General features: G+C 38.2%; 1 protein-coding gene across 1 annotated transcript in view; it reads left to right on the top strand.

The window, feature by feature from the left end:
* Nucleotides 1-5,465: 5,465 nt before the first annotated feature.
* FAM184A (family with sequence similarity 184, member A) overlaps nucleotides 5,466-22,749 on the top strand; it is a gene marked incomplete at its 3' end in the record, with an annotated part of 32,464 nt that continues 15,180 nt past the window's right edge. Inside the window, exons 1-8 of the mRNA XM_009080083.1 lie at nucleotides 5,466-6,314; nucleotides 9,624-9,759; nucleotides 13,103-13,284; nucleotides 13,883-14,080; nucleotides 17,310-17,432; nucleotides 19,813-19,974; nucleotides 21,752-21,877; nucleotides 22,072-22,218. Coding sequence (XP_009078331.1) covers nucleotides 5,604-6,314; nucleotides 9,624-9,759; nucleotides 13,103-13,284; nucleotides 13,883-14,080; nucleotides 17,310-17,432; nucleotides 19,813-19,974; nucleotides 21,752-21,877; nucleotides 22,072-22,218 — 1,785 coding nt within the window. The remainder of the gene's footprint in view (nucleotides 6,315-9,623; nucleotides 9,760-13,102; nucleotides 13,285-13,882; nucleotides 14,081-17,309; nucleotides 17,433-19,812; nucleotides 19,975-21,751; nucleotides 21,878-22,071; nucleotides 22,219-22,749) is intronic.

The following is a 22,749-nucleotide window of genomic DNA, read 5'->3' as shown; positions in this document are numbered from 1 at the left end:
GGGTGTTTGTGGTTTTTTTGTGGTTTTTTAATTGGAACAAAACAAACCCAAAGCAAAACCAACCCAATAAGACAATGGGCATACATGGATTTTGGGGCTTTGGATTTGTTTTGGTATACATGTTATACTTTGTGTGCATTTGTAAGAATGTTCTCTGTGATTGTGGTCAGCTTTTCTGAAAGACTGTTTTAAGTCACTTCTAAGTATTTTCTTGTATTACTTCATTTTTATAATGTACTAAGGAGAAGAAATTGGTCCAGTAAAACAAATGGATTTTTTTGGTATTAAATTGGTTCTTTTATCTTCAATTGACCATTTATCATAATACATAAATTTTAAGTGCTTCTCATTATTTGGCAGTTTGGTCAACAGGAAGAAAAGGAGGAAAATTAATGCAATACCCATTTTAACAAAAACAATTATAATTCTGGACTATCATAGAGGTTACTTGTCTACATAAAATTAATTCATGATAATGCCTGGAAGTTTTCTGGTGTTTCTTGTTGATTTTGTAGACTGAACTTCTCTGTTTGCATCCTGATGCACTTGTTATTGTTTCCCAGTATATCTTTACTTCCTCCTGCATCTAGCAGTTCTTACCTACTCGTAGACAGCAAGGGCAGGTCAGGCTTATAGGTCCATGTTTTCCGAATCATTAGCAGGTTATGCACAAGCAATTCCTTGTTGGCACTGTACTTGTGTGGTTCATTCAATAGATGGGCAGCACTGACAAAATCTTGGGATGTCTCTGGAGTTTCAAACTAGTGTTTCAGGGAGCAGCACCCCAGCAGCACTGGGAACACACCACCTGAATGAGGCTAAATACAGTGTTCTGACCCAGGGACCCACTCATTACATCCAAAATGAAGGGGTTTTTACCCAGAGTCATAAAGTTGGTGTTTGTTAAAGATGTGTAGTGATGTTTTTTTCTCATAGCATTTGTTTTCATGTAAAATGAGAGAAGGTGAACCCCACACATTTTTGGAGGTTTTTCATGGAATCATAGAATATGGTTTTCTGTGCTGCAAAATATACTAGCATTAAGGTGAATTACACATTTGTAATGAGAAATGCATTCCATCATGACTGAGTTGCTGGCAGGAGCAGCTGACCAAAGTGCAGCTGACCATGCAAGAGTTGGTCAGCTCTCCAAACCCTAACATCTGGTTTGGAGTAAAATGTATTTCTTAGCCAAATAGTCAAAGTTTCATCTTTCAGGCACAAACAGTGTGGAACACGGATGGTTGGTTGTATTCCACGTAGATCAAGACTGTGTTTTGAGCTAATGCAGCGACTGACTTGCTTTGCCTTACTGCATAGAATATAGCAAAACACTCCAATAATTATTGACATAAACAAGGTTATTATTGCTATCGTTACTAACTTACTCTGTTGTAGTTCTTCAGGCCAAGGCACATAGTACTTTAGTAGAATCTTAATAATATTTAACTATGTTACTGATTTGTATAAAAAGCATTGAGGGCTTTAGCTGGCAATCTCAGTATCCTTGGAGAGAGCATTGTTCTGTCTTCACCTCTGAAATGATATGCTGGCAGAAAGTACAATAAAGAATGATTTTTTTTCTGTCATCTGATAAGAATTGCTATGTGTATGATGCATTTAGCGTGGAGCTGGAAAAATATAAATTCCTCAAAGGAGCAGTTTATGCTTCTTAGTATTATGCATTTGTACTGGAAAAGCTGCTAGTATTTTTTGAAAGCATTTTTGAAAGCATTTGCAAGCATGCTTAGGAAATGGCTCATCCTCTGGTTTAAAAATAGAGAGTGCAAAGCTTGTTTTATCTACCTACCTCCAGTGTTTGCAACATTACTGCTTTTTCATACTGCTTTTCAGATTTCAGAAACTTGCTTGAGATGGAGCTATTTATTTTAGCTAGAACTTTAAATATATTAATTTGTTCCAGGGTATTTCAATTTCTGCATTCATTTCCTTGACATGCTGTTAGGTTGCTTTTGCTTCAGTTAGTACAGACTTCTTTTCCCATGTTCCTGTACTAATCCAGTACATCAAATTCTCAAAGATAAAATCTGATACAGCTATTCCATTTCTTTAGAATTACTGAGGTCTATAATAATTTGGTAGAGCTGGAATTCAGGCTGCTGTAGAACATATGATACAATGTTCAGTTGCATGCATTTTATTCTATTTTTACATTTTCCATAAGATACACATGTCCATTCAGGGAATGGACTGAATTCTTTATTTTCAGTGCTTTTTGTAAGGAGCAAGTCAGTGACAATTTAAAGATACCTTCTGAAACTGGCATTGCATATAGGCTTATTTTTCACTTGAAATTTTCAATGGGATTCCCACTGCTAAATCATAATACCCTTGAAAATACTTTGAGTTATACTTTCTGCAGATCATAGTGCTGCATAGCCTGAGACTGGAACACTGCCTGAGGTGCAGAACATTATGGTACTTCTATGCACAAAGACAGGGGTCAAGGGCTGTTTTAAACATGGGATTTTACCTAATGTTCTGCAAATGCTTATTACAATAACCAGATTCTCAGTATGAGATTTATTTTTTATAGTACCTTGTAAGTTACATTGTCTAGCGTCTCTAACCAAAACTAAGGCCTATTCATGCTAGACTGTGCATGTACATTTAATAAAAACCCCAAACCTTCAGTTTTCAAAGTGTTTCTGTTATGAACAAAGGAGCTGAGTGCTGGACTGGACACCATTAAAATGACAGGGAAACAAACCTTTGGGATCCAATAGCTGAGACTCTGTTGGTGACAGGAGGAAGGCGAAAGCTTTGTGATCAGAAGTTACTGTTGGCATCACTGAATGAAGTTCAGTAAGGCAAAGTGTTGTGCACTTAGGTTGCAGCAACCCCATGGAACACTGCAGGCTGGGGGAGGAGTGGCTTGAGAGTTAATCAGAAAGGGATTTGGGGGTGCTGGCTGGCAGTGGCTCAGTATCAGCCAGCAGTGTGGCCAAGGAGGCCAATGGCATATTGGCCTGTATCAAGAATAGTGTGGCAGCAGGACTAGGGAACCCCACCCCGAGTACTGTGTTTAGTTTTGGGCCCCTCACTTTAAAAATTACATTGAGGTACTGGAGTGTGTCCAGAGAAGGGCAACAAGGCTTATCAAAGGTCTAGAACACATCTAGTATGAGGAAGGGCTGAGGGAGTTGGGTTTGTTTAGTCTTGAGGCAGTTCAGGGGTGACCTCGTTGCTCTCTACAGCTACCTGAAATGGGTTGTAGAGCAGTGGGGGATGGTGTCTTCTGCCATGCCTGCAGTGAGAGGACTAGAGGGAACAGTCATAAGCTGAGACAGGGGAGAATCAGATTGGATATTAGAAAAAAAAATTTCCCTGTGAGGGTGTTCAGGCACTGGAATAGGTTGCCCAGGCAGGTGGTGGAGTCACCATCCCTGGAAGTGTATAGGAGGTGCCTAGGTCTGGATGACAGGGTGTAGGGGTTACAGTGGTAGTGCTGGGTGAACGGTCGGACTTGATGATCTTAAAGGTATCTTCCAACCTTGATGATTCTATGATTCCATGATTGACAAAGACAATGAGAATATAAAAGATTGAAACCTTGGGTGAAGGGCATTGCAGTGATAGTTGTGATTTTGCTAATGGAATTGCATATGGTTTTGTTGTCATTTTTTATGATGTATTGGTGTTTTTTGAGTCTCTGAACTGTGAAGCTCCTTCACAGTAGGAAATTGATTATTTTTTTCTGGTGAGGAAGAAAGCCAAAAGTCTGTTTGGTGCCTGCAGTGGTATAAACTGTATTAAGCACAGTTACCAAAACTATGCAAGACCTATATTTTTGGCTCTTTCATTAAACAGCATATACTTAGTTAGAAAAATTTAATTAGCATAAGTTAAAGTGTTTTTAGTGATATTTTCAAGGTTATTTCCTTGCTATATAAAGATGAAGCTGTTTAGGGTTTTTGCCACGAATACTGCTTCAGAACTTTTTTTTTTCCTATTTTATTCTAAAGCCTGTCCTTTTAGGGTTTTGTGGCACAGGTAACAGAAGGGGGTATGTTTGTTATTTTGGGCATAAACTTAGAATACAGTGTCTGGACTTTTGTTAAAGCAACCAAACAAAAAAACTACCAGAGAACAAAGCTCATTATATTAAATGGCCAAAGTATTGAATCTGCTTTATCACTTATGAGAACTCTTTTGTGCCTTTTAGCTTGTCTGAACACCTGACTGTAGACACTTTCTCTAGTCTGGAAAACACTTTGTGCTTGGAGCCAGGAGAGCAATTCTGAGCCATCTTCATATTTCCCAGCCCTGAGGGCAAGTCAGCGTAGTCTTCCTCTGTTGCCTTCTTGAATGCCAATAGTCTACGTTCTGTCCTCATCAAAAAAAGTATCCACTGATGCTTATTTGTTGTCCGTTTTTGTTGCTACTTGTTCATTTTTAAGGTGTACTACTCAGAATACCTTTTTCTTGTTGTTCAGATGTGTTTTGTAGCTCTGCTGCCTGTAACGTGTGGGGAGATTTGCTGGAGTTCTTGAAGCACAAACGATTGCATTAACACCACTTATTGCATGAATAGTTTATTCACTCATATATACCTATACACATACATACACAGATACCTAGTTATACTTCCTGGTTAAAAACCAGGATGATGATCTACTATGTTGTGGTGCAATTGAAACATCCCACAGGATGTATCTACTTCACTGAAAGATGGTGCTTTTGCTGCTTTCATGGCCTTCTTGAACTGCTTAGCTCCCTGGGCTCCCCAGACTGTTGGCTGCCCTGTGCTGAACTTTTCTTTCAGCTGACCTACTAGGTGGGAGGTTGGTGAATTTATTGTAGTGAGGGACCTTAGACCTTAGGACATACACATACACAGAATGCCTGCTAGATAAGCTGTCAAAAGTGAAATTGTATCTGGGCAACCATCATGCTTACAAACCAAAACAACCAGTGTTTGCATTTTAGATGTTTCTGAAATGAAATATTTAAGACTGGTTAGCATGTGGAAAGGATGGATTTGAGATTTGGCTTTTGTTCCAGTTTAATTTCTTGTAGTAATATATACTGTGTGTGGTATTCTCCAGCAGAAAACCTCTATTCAAAGTCTTTTAAACTATGCTTTTGATTATTTAAAATAAATTTTGGTGCTTTTTTTTTATTTTAATGTGTTGACTGTGCTTTCTTCCCAGTGGTATTTACAGCAACAACATGCATATAAAACAAAAGCTTTCATCAGGAAAATTAGAGGTTTAAAGAGCATAGAAAAACTATTCTACAAGGTGTATAAGAATATCATGACTAATACAGTATTTATGCAGTTGCAGTCATAATAACATTTGGTGTTTTAGTTGTGTGGTGTAAACAAGCCAGAAAGACAAAGTAGCTTTCAGAATGCCTAGGTGGTTTTTTTTCTTAGAATTTAGCAGATAACTAGAATGTCGTTTCTCTAATATAATATTATTTCATGTTTGCAGGTAATATATGCTTTGAACACGAAAAATGACGAGCATGAAGCAGCTATCCAAGCCCTTAAGGATGCTCATGAAGAAGAAATTCAACAAATTCTTGCAGAGACCAGAGAGAAGATATTGCAGTATAAAAGTAAAGTGGCAGAAGAAATGGATCTCAAGAGAAAGATCCAAGTTTTGGAAGAGTCACTAGAAGATCATAAAAAGATGAAACATCAGGCCTTGACAGAATTTGAGGCATATAAGGACAGAGTTGAAGATATGCAGCTTTGTGCAGAAGCTCAGCATGTCCAACGTGTCGTGACCATGTCGAGGGAAGTAGAAGAGATCAGAAAGAAATTTGAGGAAAGGCTACGCAGTTTCATACAGTTGCAAGTGCAGTATGAGAAGGACAAACGTACAGCTCTGGAAGACTTGAAAGCTGCCCACAGGCTTGAGATTCAAGAACTTCTGAAGACTCATCAGAGTCAGAATGCTACCTTAAGCAAGGGGCAGGAAAAACTAGAGGAATTACATAGACTGGAGCTGGAAGACTTGAACAATAAAGTTGAAGAGTTAAGGCTGGAGAGAAAAAAACTCATTGAGGACTATGAAGGCAAACTCAGCAAAGCACAGTCCTTCTATGAACATGAACTTGACTCTTTGAAAAGATCTCAGCTTTTTACAGCAGAAAGTCTACATGCTTGCAAAGAAAAAGAAGTGGAGCTAAGAAAAGAATTTCAAACCCAGGAAAGTATGTTACGGAAGAATCTGGGCAAGCTTAAAACTGAATTGCAAATGGTCCAGGATGAAGCTGCCAGTCTACGGGAAAAATGCCAAAAACTTCAGGTGGCTCTTGGTACAGCAGAAAACAATGTTCAGGTGAGACAGGTGACATATTGTTCCCAAGATTCTGAATTTTCTTTTAGTGTTTGTGGTATCTTTCCATGAGGCTGGTAGGTTGAGGTAATTGGAGTGTGTAAACTTAATTCTCTGTCACTTCTGCTTGCTTATAATCTTATAATTTTTTAATTTGTTTATATTTTAATATGCTTAATTATGTTTTCACAAACACTAACTGAAATACTGCACACATCTTCAGTATGTTGCTGATTTTGGCTGGGATAGAGTTAATCTACTTCATAGCAGCCTATGGAGCACCATGTGTTGGATTTGTGCTGGAAAACGTTGATAATACAGGGGTACTTTAGCTTACACAGAGTCAAGATCTTTTCAGCTGCTCACCCCACCATCAAGGAGGCTGGGGGTGCCCAAGCTGTTGGGAGGGGGCACAGCTGGGACAGCTGACCATAGGGATATTCCGTAACATGTGGCATCATACTCAGCATATAAACTTGGGGGAAGAAGAAGGAAGGGGAGGTATTTGGTGTGATGGTGTTTATCTTCCCAAGTCACCTCTACATGTGATGGAACCTTGCTTTCCTGGGGATGGCTGAGCACTTGCCAGCCCGTGGGAAGTGGTGAATGAATTCCTTGTTTTGCTTTGATTGCGTGTATGTGGCTTTTGTTTTATCTATTAAGCTGTCTGTATTTCAACCCACGAGCTTTTTCACTTTTACTCTACTGATTTTTTTCTCCCATCCCACTGTGGGGGTAGTGAGCAGTTGGCTGTGTCATAATTAACTGCTTACTGGGTTAAACTCCAGCACTGTTTTATTTAGTGTGTTGGGTTGAAACTGGCTGAATGAGAAGAGGCCACTGAAGCTGCTCTACCATTCCCCTCCTCAACTAGACAGGGGAGAGGGAATGTAACAAAAGGCTCATGGGTTGAGATAAGGGCAGGGAGAGATCACACACCAGTGACGATCATAGGCAAAACGGACTCAACTTTGGGCAAAGGAATTTAATTTATTACCAATCAAATCAGAGTAGGATAATGAGAAGTAAAAACAAATCTTAAGAGCCCTTTCTTCCCACCCCTTCCTCCTTCCCAGGCTTAACTTTATTCCCAGCTTTCTACCTCCTCCCCCCTCAGCAGCACAGGGGAATAGTGAAGGGGGTTGCACTCAGTTCATCATGTATTGTCTCTGCCACTTCTTCAGGGGGAGGACTGCTCAAACTCTCACCCTGCTCCAGTGTGGGGTCCCTCACACTGGAGGCAGTCCTCCACCAACTTCTCTAATGTGAGTCCTTCCCATGGGCTGCAGTTCTTCATAAAATGTCCCAGCGTGGGTCCCTTCCATTGGGTGCAGCCCTTCAAGAAAAACTGCTTCATTGTGGGTCCTCTCCCCAAAGTCACAAGTTCTGCCAGGAGCCTGCTCCAGCGTGGGCTTCTCGTGGTACCCCAGCCTCCTTTGGGCACCCAGCTGCCCTGGTGTGGGGCCCTGCAGGGGGACAGCCTGTCTCACCCTGGTCTTCACCATGGGCTGCAGGGGAATCTTTGCTCCAGTGCCTGGAGCACCTCCTTCCCCTCCTTCCGCACTGACCTTGGGGTCTGCAGGGCTGTTGCTCTCACCTCCTGTCACTCCTTGATTCTCTATCTGCAATTGCTTCTGTACAATAATTCTTTACCTTTTTTAAGTACATTATCCCAGAGACACTACCACTGTTGCTGATGGGCCCAGCCTTGGCCAGTGGTGGGCGCATCTTGGAGCCAGCTGGCATTGGCTCTGTCACCTTCCAGCACATCCTCATGAGAGCCACCTCTGTGGCACCCCCTAGCCTAGAGAAACTCTTCCACACAAACCAGATATATTTAGAAGCAAAAGTTTCTTATCCCTGAAGAAGGACAAGACAACCCAGAAATGCAAGACTGGATTTTTTTTTCAGTTGGCAACACATAGGTCTAGGTATGCTGAACTTGAAGGAAAAGATTCTAGAATTCTGCTCGTGTTTGGTGGCTGTGCTGAGGCTTGCTCTCAGCTTTCAAAGCCAGAAGTACTTAAACGTGATGGTCATATAATTTTGCAAGCATAATTGGGTAGAGCTAAGATGGGCCATGAACTTTCCTCATTTACTGTCTAATTCCAGCCTATATTTTGGCCTATCCTTCTTTCTTGTGTAAAGGCTACAGGGTACAGTAAAAGAAGACTGCTGCTTTTATCAGATGCTGCATTCAGAATACATTTTTCCAGTTACCCGGGGGGCCTTCCAAAAGTTCATTTCCAAGTCCGTTCAGTTAACAAAGCAGAACTTTTGCCTTTTAATTGACTACATCAAAGAGACAGGTTTCTGGCAAGCTGCACTGAAGAGGAAACCTGCTGTATGCTGATCATTCCTGCAATAGAGGAGTTCCTTTTGTTTCCAAAGAACAGTCTAGTACAGTATTCACAGCAGATTTTAAAGTCAGGTCCTACTCTGATCACTGTGGATGAGGTGATCAAATGCATAATCTCATGACATCTAGGGGCTATGTTTCATTATGTGTCCTGTATAGTGTTTTCTCCAATTCTCTTTTCTGTTTTAGTTTCTGAAATGACCCTTTACTATTCTGGTAGCTTAAATGGTGAGAAATCTATATTTCTTTTTAAAACAGAGCAAGATTTCCTTTTCCTTCCTGCATGGCCTGTACTTGTGCTTGGGATTGCCTGACCCGTGTGCAGGACCTTGCACTTGGCCTTGTTGGACTTCACGAGGTTCACATGGGTTCACCTCTCATGCCTGTCTGGATGATATCCTTTCCCTCAAGCTTGTTGACTGCCCCACACAGCTTGGTGTTGTCAGTGCACTCAGCTGAAGGTGCACTCAGTTCCCACTGTTCATGTTGCCAACAAAGATGTTAAGAACAGCCGGTTCCAACACCCACCCCTGAAGAATGTGTGATTAAACTGATTGCCCAGCTCTCGTTTTATGTATAGCCACATGCAGCTTAATTTGTGTCAGTACTAAACACTCAGTTGCTATGAAGGACACTGTGAACTGTTGTGAACATGTAATGTATTCTGTAATGTGAAGAACTCTGAGATACCAGAAACCATTTTATAGTTTAGACATTATTGTCATGCCATGAATCCATGGCATGTTTTTCCAAAAACATCTTGTTTTTTCCAAAAGTATCTTTGAAGCATTGCATATAATACTAAATGAATATGGCAGTAATATTCTGCTATTTTAGCTTTTGTATGAATAAAACTTGGTGCTGAAAGGTGTTTTCTGTACCTTTTAAGCTATTGCTCATGTAAATTTACATGATTATATATAATGGTAACAGGTATTACGTGTTTCTTCTAGGTTCTTCAAAAACAACTAGATGATGTGAAGGAGGAGGAGATGTCATTGTTAAGCAAACACAAAGAAGTGGAAAGTGAGCTAGCAGCTGCTAGAGAGCGCTTACAGCAGCAGGCCACTGATCTTGTTCTCAAAGCCAGTATGTATGTCAGTAACTTAATCTGGAAATGAACTTCATCCTTTTATTCTAGCCTTTCCTTTTTCTGTCAGCCTTGCGAAGGCTTAAAGTGCCTAAAGACTGTTTAAAGCTGTCCATAGAAATTTCTGACAAGTTCTGTTGTTTCTTTTTTTAAAAAACTTTTTTTGATATCACATGCATTGTACTTAAGACTCTTTTTATGTACTTATTTGTCCAAATGTTCTACTTTGTATGGCATGTACATATCTTCCAGGCCTTGGAACTGCATTGTACAGAATGCTGCTGCTGTGTATCTGTTCTCCACTGAGACATGCTTCTTGTTCTTCCATCTTTTTTTCAGTTGCTTTTAGTTTCTGCTAAGACTGTGGTACTTTGCTTTACACCTACTGTCAGAATACTTGCAGCTTATGGAATAATAAGTCTTTAGGATTTTCTCTGTAGCTGTTCTCTTCATTCCTTTGTGCTGGTTGGCATATGGGAAGGTGCAAAGAATGATTTAAGATCTGACTGTACACATGCAGGTTTTTGCTCTTTGGCCTTGTCTCACTACCTGCTTGCAGAGTAGTAGGGCATGGGCATAACTACTTCAACTTAACTAACTATGCAATAGGTACGATCATAGCCTAAAAATAAGGCCTTGGCTTGTCTTTAGCTTTGTTCAGCTAGACCAATTGTAGCAATACCTGATTGTTTTCCACACAAATTAGCACAAGCCCGGAGCCTTTCCCAAAAGTCAGTTTGGATAAGATCACCTTGTTTTGAAGGATGGATGTTGCCAGACTGTGCCAGTTGGCCTTGGAGACAGACAGTACTTTGCAGGGTTAACTTGCTAGCATTTTAATAGCTTACTCTTCGTTTGTATACTATATTTACTATTGCTGTGATAGCTTACTACTGTCTATGTACATGTGGCCTAGCCCTCAGACTAGGTGTGTGAATGTGGCCCATGTCAAGGCTTTATTTCTGTCCTTCAAATAACAAAGCAATTCCTACAGATTGACCGAGTGTATCTGCTGCCTAAGAGAGCCTCATGTGCCAGACATGGCTAAGGTGAGGGCTAGGAATAGTCTGGGCTATGTGTTTGGACAATATGGAGGCCAGCAGAGGCCCAAGGTCCTAGTCTCTCAAATAAGAATCTGACCCTCCAAAAGGTGTTTTGTGAGGCACTCAGAAGAATTCATGACCTGAGCCTGTTGAGGGATAAACCTGTCCTTATATACACTCATTAGCCATTAGTATTTCATTCCCTGGGCAGAAGCATGGGAGGGATTCACCAGGCCATTTCCATGTAGTGGAAATGACCTTAAATATCAGGCTGTTTTTCTGTATTACTGGTGGCATGGAGTCAGCTAGCCTGTGATCCAGTCCAGCACTGAGGTTTTTAGCTTTCCCAGGAGTTCCAGTGTGTCTGTGCTGTTGCCAAGCTCAGTGGTACTGTCAGCAGGGCATCTTTGTTTTACAGTACGTTGCTGTGCAACAGGAACCAGGATCCCTGTTTACAGTGCTGCCACCAAGCCATTACCATGGGATGTATTTGGTTTCCAGCCTGTTTGGAGATGGTTTCTGACACTGGCCCACTGCCATCTCCTTGATTTTCAGCTCACACTTGGAAGTCAAAAAGCCTGCCTCAAAGAAACTGAATCCTCATGCTTAATTACCATACAGAATGTTTACTCCTTGTATGGCAATTTTAGAACACTGTATTGAGTCTATTTTGGGCAATTAATATATTCTTCTTCCATTGTCCTGAGATTCCCAACTTAACTGCTGTGTTTCATACCTCCTGTGCAGAACATGAGGAATGGGAAACCTGTCTTGTGTGTCAGTATTGTTAGGACAAAAGCTCTAGATCAGTGTATGTGTGTGTGCTTACAATAAAATATGCATGTGCATGATACTTTCTGACAAAATTCTTGTATTGTTACTCACGTTGTTACACACTAACTTTCTGGGGTTTAAAATACCTTTCTCAAATGGCCAAGCTTTTGAAACAAGGTTTTTTTTTTTAATATTACAGTAGTTAAACATACTCATTATATTTAGTTTTACACATCCATTTTTTAGTTTTATCAAACAAAAATGCTGAAATTATTTGTAGAATTCTTTAGGGCTTAGTATAATTAGAGATGTGCATTTTTTAGGAAATTACTATTAATTTTGAAGCATTTTTCATTTCCAAATTTTGTTATGTATCCCACTGTTCTTCCCTTCACATCAGTGCCCACAAAGACAAGAAGTCTCCTTTTTGGCATGTCTTGCTTTTGACCACAGATGGAAATGAATTGTGAGGCTCAGTGATTTTGTTTTGTAGAAACAACAGCAAACTGTCCACTTTCTTAGCTGTTTCTTTTACATTTAAAAGCAACACTGTTATTAAAACCCAACTAATCTGTCATTTTTGAAGGTTATAATAAAATGAAAGGGGAAACAAGAAGTCTCTCCTAGAAGTTTCAATTACAAAAATAATAATTTATTCTAAGTAACCAGTACCGTTCATCTTTCAGTTGAACAAACTTAGGAGCACTCCCTTTTCCAAAACAGTCTGCCAGCCACTCCAAAGCCACTTCCAGAAAACCAGGAATTTCAGTGCTTTAGTCAGTTATCCAGTGGTAGTATTTTCAATAATACAGATACACATTAAAAACAAGGACATAAGTTTCTGAAGTCCTAAAACTTTTCCCACTGGTTATGTGAAGGACAGATGGTTATATTGCCTACTTTGAAGTTTGACTTTTTGTTTGGTTTTTATTTAATTATTTGTAAAGAAGTAAAATCTGCAAGGATTTAGATCATGTTTTACTATTGAAAGAACAAGTTCTGTTACATCTTTTAGTCACATTCCTACAGCAAAAAAAAGCACAGTGGAATTCTGTAAGACTCACAGCAGCTAAAGCTATATGTCTACCCTGCTGGCTAAATGATGGGTTTGATAAAACATTAACATCTTTACCTTTAGATGTTAATGCTCTGCTTTGTGTTGTGTAGCTTATCGTGGGGTAAAAATATGCAGTTTCAGGCAGGGTAAGTTGTTCAGATGGTGTCAGTGTTGATAGTTCTGCCTACTTCTGCTTTCTCTTGGGAGCCAATATACAACTTTGAACCAGGGAAATTGAAACGAAAGGAGCATCAGCAGCATGTGCTTTACTACTGTTCTTGGACATTTTGCAATAAACCTAAAAAAGTGAAAAGTGGAGGGGAAGATGAGCATTGCAGTGAAGACAAGGGAGATCCATATGCAACTTCCACTAGATTTGTACTTCTAGAAATCCACTGGAGTATGAATGTGCACTTCAATTGCATGAAACCAATGCTGTGAGGTTTTAAAGAGCTGTTTTGTTTTTAGGTCACATTGGAATGCTTCAAGCTACTCAAATGACTCAAGAAGTTACAATCAGAGATTTGGAATCAGAAAAGTCTAGATTAAAGGAAAAGTTGTCCCAGCTGGAAGAGGAAAGAAACTTATTACAAAGCAAAACACAGAGTCTGGATGAGCGACAAAGGCAGCAAATTCTGGCATTGGAGAAGGTCAAACAGTTTATTGGCTTTAGTTGAATAAAAGCAAAATACCTAGAATTCTCAGAAAAAGAATGATAATGTTTTAATTTTTGGTTGACATGACTGGACTAGGACCAGTATGTTTCAAGTACATTTCATGTAGTGACATAGAGTGACTAATATAGAGTGTAAAGTGGGATTAGGGGGAGGTCAGATTAGCTGTTGTTCAGACTGTTTTGGACACCTTTTAACAATTTCATTTGATTTGTGACCTCATGTATCTAAAGTGTCTCAGCAAGACAGATGTGATATGGTTAAAGAACAGTTTAAAAAGCCATTGGCTGAAAATGCACTGAACATGTTTGAAAATACTAAACCGAAATTCTCTGTAGGCTCTATATCAGAAAAGTAGATCTTTAATAAGGATATATTGCTTTGCATGGATCTGTTGAAACTACCTTTTCAGTTATTGAATGATGTAGTCCCTGCTTACTGTTTGCTCAGTTTGTTTTTATGGAAGTTAATTTTTTTGTAGATTAAAGTAATCAGTAATATTTTTCTGTATTTTTTTTATTCCTGCTCAGATTTTTTTACCATTTGTTATAAATTTTTTACTTGTATTTTATAGAAAGTAAATGAAGCAAGGGAGACACAACGTGAATATTATGAGAAGGAGCTGGTAAAATTGCAAGCAAGGTTGGAAGGAGAGGCTGCACAGTTAAAGGAGGCTCATTCCAAGACCTTAGAAGAATTGGCATGGAAACACCATACTGCAATTGAGGCTGCACATAGTAATGCTAATAAGGATAAGAAGAAACTACAGATGGTAGGTTTGTGTTTTCTTAGAATCAAATGTTACAGTTTAAACCTTGTACTGCATGGTTTTGTTTTAAGGCAAGTTTGGTTTGGAATTCCCTGCAGTTCTGCTGGGCCTCTCTGAAGAAACTGCTCAGCCTTTATTAAAATAACACATGTATTTTGCCAAAAAAAGAAAAGAGCACTTGTGCTGTCATTTGCATAGAGAAGAGAAATTCTCAATGTACATAACTGTCTTTTTGAGTATAGTGGGTGTGTTTTCGCAGGTTTTGTGACCTGTATATAGCAGGGTTGGCATATCAATCAAGATCTGCTCTTTTGAAAGAGAAGAAAGATTGCATTACTCTAATGTTTATTTAAAATTTTCGTACACAGTCCAGAAGTACCAAAAGATAATATGTAAGGATTTGGTTGTGTGTGTACTCAGAAAACAACAGCTGTTCCTAGCTTACATCATGAAATTGCACTCACTGTACAGCAACTATTCATTTACCTTTGACTGGAACCCTGAAACTGAAAGGCTTTTTTGTTTCACAAAATTGCCTTTGTCTTTGTTGGGATGAGAGGCCCATTTGTGAATTATTATTTCCTAATCTGATTATATGTTCATTGTGCACAAATTTTGCTTTACACCATAAATGGAGGATAAAGATTAATTGTTTAATTCAAGGTTTTGTTTTGCTCCTCTGCTGTGTTCAGAGGAAACATACCAAGAAACACAACTGTACTTAATGATGTGCATCTCAGACTGAGGTTGGGTTTGGTTTTGTGAATTATTTTACTAGTGTGTTGCTTCTCAGTTTTATTTTTAATAAATCCCAAAGACTTTTTTGTCTCCCAGTAATTGAAGTAGTTCTCAGAGACATGTGTGCACCTGATCTTTCAGGTTTACTTTCTTTGTAACTTCAAAGATGCCTGTTACTAAGACAATGTCTCAAGGATTTCTGGGTATATTTTTCTTTTATTTCACTAAGATGTGGGTTTGTTTTTTTCTTTTCTTTTCTTTGTTATTAAAATAATGTTGAGAATAAATCAAAATATCATAAAACATTTTTTTCTTAAATCATTAAATTAGTTGAAATAGGGAACACCTTTATAAATGTGAGAAGTGTGAAATGATTTTAACAAGGGAAAACTAAGCTCTGAAAAGATATCAGGATCAAGGTCTTGGTAAATCTTAATCAGATTCCACTGATCCTAAATCTTAATCAGATTTCACTGTCCCCTCTGTCAAACCTGTCTCACTAAGCACATGTTGTGATGTTTGAGTAATCCAAGGAGGAAAACAGTCAGTCTTAAATGTGGAGGAGAGTTGAATTTAGTACAAGGAAGAAACATGGTAGCAGGAGCCTTGGGATAGAAGATTTATTGGGACTGAAAGCCTGGGAAATGCATCTGGGGCTTGGAAAGCCATTTGAAAAAAACTGGAACAGAAGAGAATTCTAAAGAATGAGGGTAGGACTCAAGAAATAGCTTAAATATTTCTTTTTGCTTAAATTCTTCCATCTATAAAATGAGCTGTAAAAATGGCATCAGTTCATAGGAGGATTATGAAAATAGAGTTGCTAATAATTTTGCAGTGTTGCACAGCTGTACTGACAAGTATCATAAAGGAACTAATTGCTCAGTTATCAGAATAGGGTATGAATAGCACTAGTGAAATTTTGCAGACAGCAGATTTCAGGCTGAAGAAAAATTGAGTGAGTTTCATTGAGCAAGGAGCATTTGTCCCATGTGGTGACTGACTTGGGCCCTGTGAAGAAAACAGGCACTTGTTGATTTATGTCATGCAGGAATGTGCTACTGACAGCGTAACCCTCTGTTTTGTCACTCTGTCCAACTTGTGCCATGAACAAAGAGAGAGTGCAAGCAGTTCACACAGAAATAATTTATTGCCAACCACATACCCTAATGTAGTGCTAGAACTAACAAACTCCTAGGCTTAATGTGCTTACCACCCCCTGCAAAATACTTGAGGAGTCTCTGGTTTTGGATCAGGAAGGCTTGGCCTGTGTTGCTTCTTGGAGTGAGCTAGATGACACTACATTGCTGTCTTTCAGGAGGAAACCCCAGTTTTCCTTGGACTTATGTATCTTTTCATTACTGTTTTTCTCTTTAAGACTTGAGTGCTCTGTCCTTTTCTCCACAATCTTACCAATACATACCGTTGTACTTTTTGTTTGGTGCATGGCTCTGGTCTGTGTATTTTCACAGCTGTTTCTGAGATATTACTGATTTCTCAGAAAGCTGAGCCCAGGGCTGCATGGAGGCACTGAATCGATGCTAAGCCTTGCATTCCACCTGAGCCTCGAGGAAGGCGTTAATAGAGGAGCCTCTGTCACTGCATAGAAAACCTTGAAGTCTTGTATGACATGACTCTGCAGTGCCTTTCTTGGCAACCTTAGTTTTCTTCAATAAAACTTTGTGGCATAATAGATTATATAGTATATTCTACTGAAATATGTAATACTTTAAAGTGTTGTGTGAAAGAAATTATACTCCTGAAAATGCCTTTGGGATGTAAAACTGAAGTGTAAATTTACAGTTTTCCTTAAAAAAGAAAAAGGTTTATAAGAAATATATATACAGCATAGGCTCATGTAAGAAAGGGAGAATTCCTCCAAGTTATTTTCGTAATTCGACTATTACACCACAGAGATTGAATGACAATGGATTTATTACTTGATTCTTTCTGTATAGTCGAACTTGAAGACTAATTGTTTTCCTTTGATTCTATGTAAATTTTATAGATATGGTGTGGGGCTTTGTTTCGTTTATTGTACCAGCCTGAAAAACTTCACAGAGCTCAGTCTGGATTTTAAGATTTACTGTTTTCTGTGGGGATTATGCATAGGAAATAGATGGGTAAAGGCTAAAGGACATGCATATTATCAATGTAATTCTATAAAAAGTGAAAACTAGTTCTGTCAACTCAGACTGCAAAACTGTGGAAGTAGGTATAGTTGTAATGATTTTGAGAATTAATTGAGAAGAAAATCCTGTTTGTCTTATTTTTTGATTTATCACAGATGTTAGATTATAAAAGAAAATGAAATATTCAGACATCCATTGTAAAAGGAAATACATATTCATGTTTTAGCATTTGAGGGAAAGGTCAGTTCTGGTTGAGATCAAGAGTATTTATGTCAATAAGAATTGTTCTCATGTGGTTCACCTGTACTCTGCTATGACTCTATGGCAAGTATTTAATATTTCTTCCATCCTTACTATTCCTGCAGGAGTTGGAGCAGCAGTTTGAGAAGGAGAAGCTGCATTTGGAGGATGATAAGAATCAGCTCCGACAGCAGCTGGAAAACATGAAGGAAGAACTGACAACGAAACTGACTTCTGCCAATCAGGAGGCAAGAGTTCACTCACTTGTATCAGCTCAGGGTCCTTGGTGTTAGACCATATTTCATCAGTAGTGATCTTGTGCTTAGAGTTCAGGACAGAGCTAGGACTGCACAGTTCAGTCTGTTTAGTGCCTTATTTCTGTTCAAAGTGGAGTATTCTTCAAACATGATGAATTACTTAACTGCTTCTGGGCAATGATTTTATTGTTCTTTACAGAGTTAACAAAGCAAGAGATGGAGGTATAAAGCAGTTGATGTAAACAGCTTTTCAATTTTATCTGGTTATCTTCTCATGAGGTACACAAAGTTTGTCAGAAGACAGAGGGAAAATTAACAGTATTTAAGCCCATATTTGATTACAATTAACATATTATGTATTCTGGTCAGCTACCTGAACTTGCATGTGTTCTTCATATACTTTCATCTTTTCAGTGTGTGCTGTAAGACAGACTTAAGCATGAGTTTAAATGCTAATTTACAGCAACATTTTTCATTACTGTTTTCTATACTGTCCAAGGTCTATAGAAAGCAGCTGTGTAATTCTGCTGGGTTGCAAATTACACAAATGCTAAACTGGATTAAGAACAGAATACTTGTTTTTAATAAATGGGGAAGACTGCCCTGCTGAAAGTGTAGGCTAACTTCTTGAGGTATAGATTGTGTGAATGTGTTAGCTATATTAATAATGATATATTGATACATTAAAATAGATTATAATGTATTACATTATAATCTGTTATATTAATATGCATTTTCAGAATATATATACTTCCAGAGTGGTACCTACCAGGATATGCCAGAGATTATATACCACCAGAGAAGCTGAACCTCCCATCTCTAGAGCTCAGCAGCACTGCTATCAGTCAGTCATGGGTACCTGTTTAGCAGGAGACTGTGCTCCCTCCTGATGGCTGTGTGTGCCTTTGCCAGCGAGTCAGAGCTTAGAGAAGGTGCAAATTGAAGCTGGAATTGCTCCTGCTCTTCTAGCAGTATGTTTACCTGCATTCAAATTGATGGAAATATGATGTATTACTTATACATGCTAATAAAGTCATGCACAGCTTTATTTTGCATTTCAAAATTATGGCTAGTTTAGTTACTTCTTTTTAGCTTTAACTTCTCTCTTGTATGTTAACTTTCCTTGTTGCTGGATTAGATCTCAGGAGAGCACTTCTATTGTTCTATTGTCATCTAACACTGTAGGCTTAAATTTAGTTACCCTTTATCAGCTTTGCTTGGATGCATAAGCAATAAACTTTCTCCTTCCTTGAAGGAAATAACTTCAGATGTTTTGAGAACGAGTTTTTGTTATGCAGCATTGAGCCTTGCAAAATGCATCAGCACTCTGAATTAAGAAAACAGAGGCACAGGTGAGGAATAAAGGACTAACAAGCTGAAACAGGGAACTAGGGCCAGCTGCTTAGTATTTGAGTTTATATACATTCCTATGCTAGGATAAATGTAATACAGTGTATTTTGCATATTGAAAGAGTGAGAGAAAGTGTACAGGCAATAAATTTGGGGTGGTAAATCCACTCCATGTAGTACAGATGAGATAAGTTTTATTTTATTGCTGTTGATGTTGAGCACATGAAAGAAATGCTTCACTTGCAACCACAGCTTACCCTTAGATCTCTATTGACAACTGACAACAGTTTCTCAGTGCCTTCACTGACCTGGAAAAGCTTCTCTTTGATATGTCTGGCACGTCTTCAGCTTAGCTCTTACATTGCTACTGTTGCTTCCTTTTTTGGTTTAAGTTACAGAATTCATTTAACAGTAGGCATGTATTTATTGCTTTCTGAGGATGTTAGCTTAGTTCTAGTTTCCCTGCTGAGAAAGCTGCTTTTGAACCCATGCCATCCTCTTTGACAGACTTCTTGATTGCAATTATCTTAGCTAGAGGGTGGATTGTTACATAGCAGTTAAGGAAATTACCACATACTCTACAGGTATTATATTGAGCTTGAAACAGGCAGGTAGCAGTCTGAAAACAGAGAAACTTATAGCCTAGCCTAGTTAATTTATATATTAGGTTAGAGTTTTTGTAGCAGTTCTCATTAATTTGCATAAAACATGCTTTCTCACAGTGCAGTTACAGGCAATTTCAGATCTTTGATGTGACCTCTTTCCTTGCAAAGTGCATCAAACACATATTGGATACATTTTTTTAATTTTGAAAAATCCTTCTGCCGAGTCTTTGATTTTATAATATTGCAGGAATTTGTTTTTAAATTCAGAATCATTGAGTGATATTAAAGAACAGACTGTACAACTAAAAATTTGTCTAGTTCAGAATTAGAAAACACTGGAGAAAAACAAAACCAGGGTGACTTGACTGTTATTAGTAATAATTATAGAAATTATAGCTTTTTTTGTTATGCCATAGGTGTGTCGTCTGCAAGACCTAGTGCGAAAAAGTGAGCAAGGCCTCGGGACTGCAGAAGGACATATCTCCAGTCTTCAAGAAGCTCAGGAAATACTCCAGAAAGAACTGGAATTAACTAGAGCAAGACTGCGAGAGACCACAGATTCATTGTATAGTGTTGAGGTAACCATAATGTTGGAGAATAAATTGTGCAAAGCACAGTCACAGTGATTTTGGTCGTGTTTTTAAAGCAGCAAGAAGTATTACGGTGTACACACAATTGAAGGAGCCCCATGTGGCTTCATTAAAAGAGAGATTTCTATTTCAAGCAGACATGGAAAAGAAATTGAAAACTAGGATGGGTTGGTTTGGGTTTTGGCTTTGTGGTGGTTTGGTTGGTTGGTTGTTTTGGAGCGGGTGTGCTTTTGTTTTCAGAACGTTTCTAGTGCTTTAACAGCTAGTGCTGCAGGCACATCTTTCTGTGGTTAATATAACCTGTAGCCATGCCAAATTATATTCAGAAGCTTAATAGAATTTCAGGAGTGTGTTAAAAGGATATGTATTACCCCATTGCTGTTGCAGACAGTTCATGTCTTGGTGCAAAACAAGATCCATAGCTTACTAGCTCTAGAACTCATTGAAACCTTTTTCATGTTTTCCTTGAGTAATGGGCACAGTCTTCATTTCAGACTCAAGATTAGAATTTCAGTAGAGACTTGAGGATAGTTTAAAGATATATGCTATGATATCTTGAAAGATAGCAGACCGTCACCTCGAAAATGTGACCACTTTATACCAATGAAGCAATTATTTTTTCTCAGCGCAAATACATTGTTGTTTTAATTGACTTAGATGGAACTAGAACTGTCAATTAGTCTGTCAATAGCTCATTGACCGTAATACTGGGTAAACATTTCCTTTTTCTTTCCTCAGTAAATAGCATTCATTTACAAGATCGCAGAATTGTTTGAAGTAGAGCAGCAAACATTAAAAAAAAATAAATTCTCTGACCCTGTTTTCATATTTGCTTAACAAATACAGCCTGAAACAGGGTATTGTTGTTTGGTTTTTGTATTTATTTCAGCAGTGGTCATTAGATGTGCACCCTGTTACAGCTTATAGCTTCCTCTTGTTTTTTATAATTTTTCTGAGTGTCCTCATGAACTACTGCATTGTTCTCTTTTCACCTATTATACATTTAGATACTCATCTATAGCAGGTTACTGGCAATAACATTTATCTTAACAGGTTTTAAGATATATAAGAATGCTACAGAAAAAGGTCTCACTTTAAAAAGACGTAATTAAATGTAGAGGGCCGTGTTTGCTTCTCATGAATGAAGCAAGCATTGCTGAATAACATTAATGTAAGTATGATTTCTAGATAGTACCTAGTACTATTCTAGTATGGTAAAATTTGAACAGAAATTGACAAGAACTTACAAGGTGATTTATTTCTGTGTTCAGACTGTGAAACTGTTTCTAGCAGGTTTATCCAGACAAGAAACAGAAAGAAGATACAAGAACTTTGTATCAAATACTGACAGCTCAAGCTTTGAAACTTAAAATACTGACTATTTGATGCTTAAAAAATGCAAACCAATTCAAAGTATGCTTTACAAGGGCCTAAGCAACCTGCTCTGATTCCAAAGTGAGGCCTGTGATGGACAGGCCCTTTGAGGTTTTTTCCAACGTAAAATATTCGGTGATTGAGTGTAATTGCACTCGAAGATTACTTGCAGGATGACTTATTGGACAATTGCTTTTTATATGAATGCAGTCTTCTGTTTCACAAGTGCATAGGCATTAATTGTGCATAATTAAGAATTACACACTGAGAAAGTTGCAGTTCAAGTTCTATGAGCCAGTTGTAACTGATATTTTTTTTAGAAATACTCAATTAAGGTTTGAACTACGTTTTTGCTGCTGATCAGTCTCTATTGTAAAGTTTGTGTTTGCAGGGAGAACTAGATCAGGAGAGACAACAGCATGAGGCAATGATTGCTGCCATGAGAGAAGAGGAGAAGTTCAAAGTTGACAGAATGGCACGAGACTTGGAAATAAAGTGGACAGAAAATCTTCGGCAAGTATTTATATATGGGTTTTATTCCATAATAAGAAATCAACTATGTATTTTATGCAAATGTAATATCAAATGAAACATAAAACAAAGGTTTCTGTTATTATCTGATCTCTTCAGTTATTATTAAGGTCTGAATTCATTTTCACTTCTCACACACGTCCACTGCATTTTAGTTATTTGACCTTTGTTTTCAGACAGGAATGTAATAAGCTTCGTGAAGAGCTGAGGCTGCAGCATGAAGAGGATAAGAAGGCAGCCATGACTCAGCTGTTGCAGCTGAAAGAACGTGAGAAAAATGCAGCAAGGGATGGATGGCAAAAAAAGGTTGAAGATCTTTTAGACCAGGTAACTATGGTGTCTTTGAGAACTGGAAATCCATTACAATTTAGTCACTGGTGGTTAATTACCAATTAAGTATATTAAATTACTTGTGACATCTGACTTTGAAATGAATTTGTTAGCATAGTGCTTTTTTACCTGATCAAATATTTTAAATAATATATGAAGATACCTTAAAATTATATGAATGTTGTTTTTTACATTAAATGCGAATAAAACTTTACAGTTTTTGGGGAGGAGTGGGTGGATGTTGACAGTCTCACCTCTTCACTACAAGGTTGTTTTGATTCTGTCTGCTCACCTGTTCTACTGCTAAATATTTACCAGTGCTAATTGTTTGGGAATATAGATGTCCCTTATCTTCACAAAAGTAATAATCCCCTATCTGTACAAGAATAACACTGTACGAGTCACTAAAGAGTCAAAATGTCCCTCAGTTTCTACAACACATTTCTTGCAGCTGTGTCTTCTCTTAAGTTATTTTGGACATTATTTTTGGGATCATTTTGTATGAATATTGAAATTTTTTAATGGCAA

Source organism: Acanthisitta chloris, unplaced genomic scaffold (assembly GCF_000695815.1).
Source record: "Acanthisitta chloris isolate BGI_N310 unplaced genomic scaffold, ASM69581v1 scaffold6430, whole genome shotgun sequence".
Taxonomy (NCBI): Eukaryota; Metazoa; Chordata; class Aves; order Passeriformes; family Acanthisittidae; genus Acanthisitta; species Acanthisitta chloris.
This window is presented reverse-complemented; position numbering and strand designations above follow the sequence as displayed.